This window comes from Ammospiza nelsoni, chromosome 14 (genome assembly GCF_027579445.1).
Source record: "Ammospiza nelsoni isolate bAmmNel1 chromosome 14, bAmmNel1.pri, whole genome shotgun sequence".
In the NCBI taxonomy this organism is placed as follows: Eukaryota; Metazoa; Chordata; class Aves; order Passeriformes; family Passerellidae; genus Ammospiza; species Ammospiza nelsoni.
The window spans coordinates 20,081,835-20,090,559 of record NC_080646.1 but is presented as its reverse complement, the minus strand read 5'-3'; the positions used below and the strand labels follow the sequence as shown (position 1 = coordinate 20,090,559).

Sequence of the window (8,725 nt, the reverse complement as noted above, 5' to 3'; positions counted from 1 at the left end):
AAACCTTCGCTCGGGGAGAGCGGATTTGGCAAAGAGAAAGTCCCTCGTTACAGGGGAAACAGTCGCCTTAAGTTAGCCAACAATACAAATCAGATAACAATGCAGAACAAACAGAATACCACAGCCAAGCAATTTCCATGTCAAACATCCCACTGCTCAGTACTTCCATTTGTAAGTGTGAATTGCAGACTAAGCTTCCTGCAAAGTCCACATAGAGGTTAGTGCATACCTTCCCCCCACCCCCAGCCACCGGGTACCATCGCGCTGCAATTCCGCTGGCGGAGCCTTTTCACCCCTCGCCTTGTCTTCAAATGGAAATGATTCCCATTGGCCCAAGGTGTCCATGTAAATAGGTGTAAATGAAACCAGATTATGCCTTTCTCTCCAGCCCCCTCCTCCCCGCTCCCCTCCCCCTGCTCCCAAGGCGATTGTCATATGATAGCAAAGAAGTGGCACATTAATGAAGCGCCTCTACAGGGGTCTTTTCTGCTCATGTCACCACATAAAACTATCAGATGGTTAGAGGAAGGACATGGAGGCAACTAGTTAGCTCATCGCCGCTGCAGAGAAGCAAACAAGCCTCTGCTACAGAGCAGCTGCCGGTGGTGTAAAAGAAGCTGATTCAGCCCGCGGAGACGAAGGGAGGGGTGTACAGGAGGATTCCCAAAACCAAGCCAGCTCGCTGCCTCCTCAGGACTAAACCGCAGCAGCGTGGCCGCGGAAGGAGCGAGAGACACGCCGGAGCAGAGGGCTGGGAAAGAGTCCGGACTCCCAGCTGCGTCCCGGATGCGGACTGTCAACTTCCAGCAACTTTAAGGTGGGCACATGCAGGGGCTGGCATGGAGTTGGGTGGGAGTCGAGGGGAGGGGATGGGGTCCCCTTCACCTTCGCAGGGACCAGAAGACAGAGCTATCGCTAGAGTAACTTCACGGACGGGGGCTCCTGCGGGAAGGCCAGGCTGAGGGAGGCCGGAGCTGGGTGAAGCACGTCGCTTTTCCCCCTGCGGCGGCACAGGGCTCTGGGCTGTTTTCTCCTGCCCTCATCTGCGCCCCACTCCCCCACCCCCACCCCCCGCGTCCCCCGTTTCCAGGGCTGAGATCCACCGTGCCCCTTCCCCGTGCCCTTCTTTCTCCGGCCCGGCCCCAGAGCCACCGGCTGACCCGACCGGATGTCCGTGCAAATCCTCTCGGACTCACCTCTGTACCCCCTCCTGCCGCCCCCTCCCCTTGTCGCTGCCCTTCTGCAGATCTCCGCGGGTCGCCTAGCGAAGATGCCTCGCCCGGGCAGGAACACTTACAGCGATCAGAAGCCTCCCTACTCCTACATCTCGCTGACCGCCATGGCGATCCAGAGCTCCCCGGAGAAGATGCTGCCCCTGAGCGAGATCTACAAGTTCATCATGGACCGCTTCCCCTACTACCGGGAGAACACTCAGCGCTGGCAGAACTCCCTCCGCCACAACCTCTCCTTCAACGACTGCTTCATCAAGATCCCGCGCCGCCCCGACCAGCCGGGCAAGGGCAGCTTCTGGGCGCTGCACCCCAGCTGCGGGGACATGTTCGAGAACGGCAGCTTCCTGCGCCGCCGCAAGCGCTTCAAGGTGGTCAAGTCGGACCACCTGGCGCCCAGCAAGCCGGCGGACGCGGCGCAGTACCTGCAGCAGCAAGCCAAGCTGCGGCTCAGCGCCCTCGCCGCCACCGGCACCCACCTGCCCCAGATGTCCACGTACAATCTCGGCGTGTCCCAGCCCTCCAGCTTCAAGCACCCCTTCGCCATCGAGAACATCATCGCCAGAGAGTACAAGATGCCCGGGGGCCTCGCCTTTTCCACGATGCAGCCCATGCCGGCCGCCTACCCCCTCCCCAATCAATTGACTACGGTGGGCAGCTCCATTGGCACGGGCTGGCCCCACATGTACGGCTCCGGCATGATCGACACCGCCACCCCCATCTCCATGGCCAGCAGCGAGTACGGCGCCTACGGCGTGCCCATCAAACCGCTCTGCCATGGCGGGCAGACTTTGCCGGCCATCCCCGTCCCCATCAAGCCTACCCCCGCCGCGGTGCCAGCCCTGCCCGCCCTGCCCGCGCCCATCCCCACCATCCTCTCGAACTCGCCGCCCTCCCTGAGCCCCACGTCCTCGCAGACGGCCACCAGCCAAAGCAGCCCGGCCACCCCCAGCGAGACTCTCACCAGCCCGGCGCCCGCCCTGCACTCCGTGGCTGTGCACTGACCCGGGCCGCCCGCACGGACGCTGCCTTTCCCCTTTCTCCCAAAGTTTCCTCGGAGCCCTCCTCCCTCCCCTTCTCTCCATCCTTTCGCTTCTTTCCCCTCTCTACTCTTTTCCTCGAAAGCAGAGACAACTCCCCGCGGGAAGCTGAGGTCTGCGGTTCGCCCGAGCTCCCTTTCCGCCGGGCCCTCCCTCGCGGCTCGGTTTCTCCCCTGGTTCTGAACTTTGGTTTCCGTTCTTCTGAGGCGAAAGGAGCCGGCCCGGCCCGCCCCCTCCCGCCCGCTAGGAGCTGCCGCTGGCATCGCTAGTTTTCCAAAAGTACTTCAGGCATCCTCGATTTGTCGGCGACCAGGCAAGCCTGGCTCGGCGATGCCTCTTTCCCTTCTTTTGTCTGGGGAAAAGCAGGGGTTTACACGGGACCAATCTCTAGCAGCACAAGCAAGGATGGCTGCGGTGTCACCGCGTGAGAGCAGCGGCGTTTCCAGGCTCCAGGCAGCCCGGGCTGGGCTCGGCAGCGCTCGGTGTCCTTTGTGCGGGCGCGTCCGGCGGGGCAGGGCCGCGGCCGGGCGGGAGCCGCAGGTGAGGGGGCGGCGGGAGCCGCGGGGAACCGCGCCGAGCGCGTTAATGTAAATACCGAACTCGCGTCTGTACTGTAAATCAGCTGAGGTCCCTTTGCAGGACCTGTTGTAACGTGGATGTTTACCGTGGTTTTCAGGTGGAAGAGAAGGAGGAGTTCACTTGTCTGTTAACTTCTGGTTAACCCCAAGGTTTGGGGGAGCTGAGGTTTTCTTTGTTGGTGGTTTTTTTGGTTGTTGTTGTTATTTTTAAATTTTTATAGCTATTACTTCATAGCTTAAAACCAAACAACCACCATAATTATAATAAATACAAACCTGTTACCAAGCACACGACCCGACACAGCTTAAAGAAAAGCTGCTGAAGTCACTGATAAAATGTGGAAAAGTAATACAACAGCAGGTACAAACTCTGGAGGTCATCCTGATTTCTGCTGGAGCTTTGCAGACGAGAGGGGGCTAGGGAAACTGTAAATGTTTGTGCATATGAATGATTATAAAATGTGTAAAATGCACTTTTGTTTGATATACTCCTTTCTAGTTTTAGGTAGTTTGCTGGAAACTGAACTGTTGTTCTGTTGTGAACTGCTTAAGTTAAGAGAAAAAAAAAAGAACACGCCCTCTAAACATCGTTCGTGTCTATTGAAACTGTAAGGTCATTTCTTTTAAACTTTTTTTTTCTTGTACAGAATAAGCATGGCATTTAAAATGTTGGTGTTCTTGTTCCCAGCATGTGTGTTTTAAGACAAAGGTTAAAAAGTGTCTACGTTAAATTATGAACCTAGTCGTCCAAATAATATTTTCTCATTAAAATATGTAAATTCAGATTTAGTTTCTTATTTGTCTTTTTAAAGAGTTAACACGAGAAAAGTAAAAACACAAGTTCATGATGAAGGAATGGTGTTATTCCAATATTTAGATAATCTAAACAGCCTTTTCACGCAAGGTTAGTATAAATATAGTTATTAATATAGCACAACTTCTTAGCTAGAATTGTCATTATCACTAGTTTAGCAAAGGGAAAACATGTTCTGTGGGGTTTATATCTAACATTTATTTATATCTGTACATCCGTGCATACACACACACCTGCATTTGTGCCCTACACACTTATACTGAATATAACCACATATTACATTCATGCCTGTGCCTATGTATACTCATCACCTACTTACTCCCAACTGCATTTTCTCCAAAAAGTGTAAAAATTAGCAACCTTCTGCAATATGGAGCAAACATAAAAAAATCTTTAAAGAATTAGTTACTTTTTTGGGACTGAGAACACTGAATTTTTTTTCAGTGGTGTTTTTTCTTACAAGTGGTATTACGAATTGTTTTTTTTTTTTTTTTTTTTGAGTTAAAGTGAGCTGTTGTAGCCTTTTACCTGGCGTTTAAACCTGCCCAAGCACAAGTTAGTCCAACCACTGCTAGAATTTCTCCATCCTTATTGATCAACACTTTCCCAAACCGGTAGTTTGCAAAGAGGAACACAATTGTACCAGTTTTTCTGTAATTCAACATACAGTCCCTTTTAAAAAGTAAGGGCAAAGTATATACCATGAAAACTGGATTCTGAACACTTTCTAGCAGGATTCCCCAAATCTGCCAGGGATTTTGCAAGGATTCTGCAACTGTTTAAAATCAGAGAAGCCATCTAGCGAAGTGAGTAAATAGGTGCCTTGGAGATGAGGCGTTCTGCAGCACAGCTACAAGACAACTGAAGTGCTAACTAGCAAGAAAACGACATTGTATTCTAATGAAGCGGCAGGATTCACGAATTCTACGGCAATGATGTTACAGAGGTTTTGTCTCTGACTGATCTCTCTGAATTTCTGGACCATAAACACGGTAAGTGACACCCCCATTTCCTTACTACGCACCACAAGATCCTCGCAAAAGTTTTAAGATTAATGTAGAGGGCAATTAATCCAGTTGTGACCATTTTTTTTTTTTAAATAACGGATCCCACACACAGAAAAAAGGTGGAAAATACATGAATCATTGGGCTGATTAAAATGCATGAAGCTGCTAAAGCTTGTCGGATGGGGGACAACTGAACTCATTCATCAAGTCCAACCCACGATTATATCAACACGATCAGTTGAAGAAAGCATTCAAAACTTATCACCAGATCAATGGACACATAACTCGACAAACTTTTCCTAAACAAGCGATGACCTACATTTTTGGACAACGAGGAAGCTTTTTCTCCTTCCCTTTTTTCCTTTAAGATCTAGCAGTCAGAACAAATCCTCAAAGACGAAATCCGAACCCGACTAACAAGATGAAGCTGCACTTTCAGAGTATTTTTTAAAAACCATATAGTAACGGCGGAGACAAAGATCTGAAACGATCATACCCCAAAGCAAAATACTTCCAGAAGGTGCGATAGGTTTCTCGCTGCATAACGCGAGTGCGTGACTCGCCGCCGTAGGTTCAAAGTGCCATTTTCCCCTTTATCTCCGCGATTTGCCGAGACTGCCCCGGCCCGGGGAGCCTCTGCTCTCCGCGCCCTCAGCCCGCGCAGCCCCGCGCATCTCCGCCCGCTCCCACAAACGCTGCGATGCTCATTGCAAACAAATGCGCGGCTCAGCGCGTCGCTCGAATTTACTGCTTTGACTTGTTAAATCTCCCTAATGGCTCAAGTCCAATGTCAATAAACACAGATCTGAAATAGAGCAGCAACAGACAACAGCGCGGAGGGAAGGGCGGATGGGGGGGCGAGGGAAGCAGCCGCGGCCGAGCCTCCGTCCTGTTGGGACAGTTCCTGGGGGGTCGGGGGCATTCTTACTTTTTCTTTTTAATATATTTTATTTGCCAGCGAGACATTATAAGCTAGGCGTACTTAATGCAAAGACACCGTTCATTTCAGACAAAAGCTCTTTTCTTCCGGAGGATGGGCTGGAGCCCGGCTGTGCAAGGTAAGCCCGAGAACCCAGCCGGGCTTGGCGGCTCGGGGGTTTGCTTCATGTCAGCGCATGGTATGTGAATCCTTTCTCGGCTGCCGTTCTTTTTTTCCTTTTTTTTTTCTTTTTTTCTTTTCTTTTCTTTTCTTTTTTTTTTTTTTTTTTTTTTTTTTTTTTTTTTTTTTTTTTTTTTTTGTGGTCTTGTTTTGTTTTGTTTTCTCTCTCCTCGACATGTGACAAGACACCACCCCACAGGACTGAATCCTCTATTGAAGACAGCCAGCTCCTTCTCACTCAGAATATTTATTTTCTCTCGAACCGCGCCTTGCAGGGAAGGGCGGTCTGTGCCAGGTAGGGAGAAAAGAACTCCCCGGCGACCCCTGAGAGGGAGTTTTATGAGCCAGACGTTTTTCAAAAGTGGTCCTTGGGAAAGGAAGAAAAAACTTAGCAGCTTCATCAACTTCAGCGCCGAATTATCTCGGAATCTTAATATAAATGTCACTTTGTGGGTTGGTTGTGGTTTTTTTTGTTTTGTTTTTGTTAACAAAAAGAAACCGAGGCTGTGAAGCCTTGGAGGGGCTGTATTTGTTTCTTTTAAACTAACAACAAATTATCTAATTAATATGTTTCAATTACAGCATGAAAAAGAGAGGCTTTGGACCGCCTGCAGTGGGTTTACAATAGCCCCAGAGCCCACTATAAGAATTTACAATAACTTCACATCTGTTTCTTTATTTCCCAGTTTTCGAGTCTAAAACTCCTCTTGAAATCACTTCAAACCGTAGCCCAAGTTATGAAATATGGTCTCTCTGCCAGGAAAAAAAAAAAAGGTAGAAAGAAAAAAAGGACAAAACTTTGCAGATCGAGGCTTCATTTGCAAGCTAGAAAGTGAAAGCCCCATTGAAGAGCATTAAACAAATATATTAGAATTCTGTCACTTTATGCAATTGAGTAGATCAAATAAAGGGTCCCAGGCCACTTCATTCACTCTCATTCACTTGAATAGAAAATGCAAAGAATAGCAAACCTAGACTGGGCCACCGATGTAGATTTAGCCCTTTTTTCTGAGAGACAAAAAGGCTGAATTTTCACAAACACATTGCTGACTCGGGGACTAGGAAACCAGCACTGAAACCCCTTTGGAATTTAAATTCATTTTATCTTCTTCTCTCTCTCTGGGTCCCTTTGCGCTACGGGGCGAGTTGCACTGGCACCCTTGCTTGGAAAAAAACACAATGCAACAACAACAACCAGGAAAAAAAAAAGTTCCAGATTTTTCCAGCGGAGTCACAGTACAGTTTGGAAGGTGACGTTTGTATTTGCAAAGAGAAAAGAGGGAAGAGCCGCCCTTTGCCCTAAGGATCGCAGCTCCTTCAGCCTCTCCTCGAAACGCCTGGGCAGAGTCTCCAGCCCGGCTGCTCTCGGGGCTGTGCGCGCACCGCGGGCTCGGGCACACCGGGAGTGCCACACTCGGGGCACACAGAGAGTGCCACACCCGGGGCACACAGAGTGCCACACCGGGAGTGCCACACTCGGGGCACACAGAGAGTGCCACACCCGGGGCACACAGAGAGTGCCACACCGGGGCACACAGAGTGCCACACCGGGAGTGCCACACTCGGGGCACACAGAGAGTGCCACACCCGGGGCACACAGAGTGCCACACCGGGAGTGCCACACTCGGGGCACACCGGGAGTGCCACACCGGGAGTGCCACACTCGGGGCACACAGAGTGCCACACCGGGAGTGCCACACTCGGGGCACACAGAGTGCCACACTCGGGACTGCCACACTCGGGGCACACCGGGAGTGCCACACCGGGGCACACAGAGTGCCACACTCGGGGCTGCCACACTCGGAGCACACCGGGAGTGCCACACTCGGGGCACACCGAGGCTGCCACACGGGGCCGGGGCTGCGGCCGGGGCAGTGCGGGGAGCTCTTCCCCTCTGTCCAGGGCTGGCCCTGCCCTGGCTGTGCCCGCAGGCGAGGCCGGGCACTGTGCCCGTGCTGCACATCACAGGGCACGGCAGCACAGCCGTGTCCGTCTGTGCCACTGGGAGCAAGCAATGGACAGCAGAGACACGGCCACTCTTGTCACAGGGGTGGATCAGCTGCTGTGTCAGCACCAGGTGACCCCACCCTTGCTTCTGCAGGTTTTATGTGTGAAGTTGCCTTATCTGCCATGCTCTCTCTGCTGGAGCCCTCAGCGCTGGGGCAGCCAGAGCAGGGCACAGCACCTTGGCATCCCAGGTGGGCCTTGGACCTCTCCCTTACACATCCCTAACATGGCCACCCCAACGTGTCTGTCAGGTTCACTCACACCACAACTGCAGGCACTACTAAATAAAGGCTCTTGATTTTGCACTATTTTGTAGGGCCTCAGTATTAATTAAGTAGTAAGTAGAGTATTTTGCATTAATTAGAGCAGCTCCTCAGAGAGATATTACAGCCAAGACTAATCTTATAGCACAGGAAAATGCACAGCATTTCCACTGCCCCCAATCACCGCAGCCAGCACAGACCACCTGCATGTGCTGGGCTGGTTTGCACCAACCTGTAGACATTTTTCCCAGGGATGACATCAAGGCACTTCGAGGTTTACTGCTTCCATCTTCCTTGCTGGCTTTAATGACGACTAGATAGACAATAAATAAGTAGGGATTGAGTCCAAAACCCAGACCTGGTTCTACTCCTAGGTGGGCTCACCAGCCACAGCCTTGACAGCTTAAGGTGCCTTCTCAGACTTAAAACCCTCTAGTGCAGCTGCTGCCTGCCAGAGGACCTGGGAACTCTTGCTCCCAAGGCTGTTCTCCTGAGCCCATGTTAGTTCCATATTTTAACAGTCTAAGCTACTAATTAGGGGGCACATTTATTCCTGTTATCAGCAGTGCCACTGCATTACAAATTAAACATGAACAAATACAAACTCAAATGAAACAAGTAAAAAGTAACCAGAGCCTGTCTTCTGGAATACCTGAACATAAAAGCACATGAAGTCATCCAGCTCTTG

General features: G+C 50.9%; 1 protein-coding gene across 1 annotated transcript; it reads left to right on the top strand.

Annotated features, from left to right (window-relative positions):
* Positions 1–1,270: 1,270 nt before the first annotated feature.
* On the top strand, positions 1,271–2,233 carry FOXB1 (forkhead box B1). The gene has a single exon (XM_059482460.1). It carries the CDS (start codon positions 1,271–1,273, stop codon positions 2,231–2,233), a length of 963 nt encoding a protein of 320 aa, XP_059338443.1.
* The last annotated feature ends 6,492 nt before the right edge of the window (positions 2,234–8,725 follow it).

What these genes read in the sequence shown, in the direction of transcription:
- FOXB1 (XM_059482460.1), top strand. Translation starts at nt 1,271, where the DNA reads ATGCCTCGCCCGGGCAGGAACACTTACAGCGATCAGAAGCCTCCCTAC.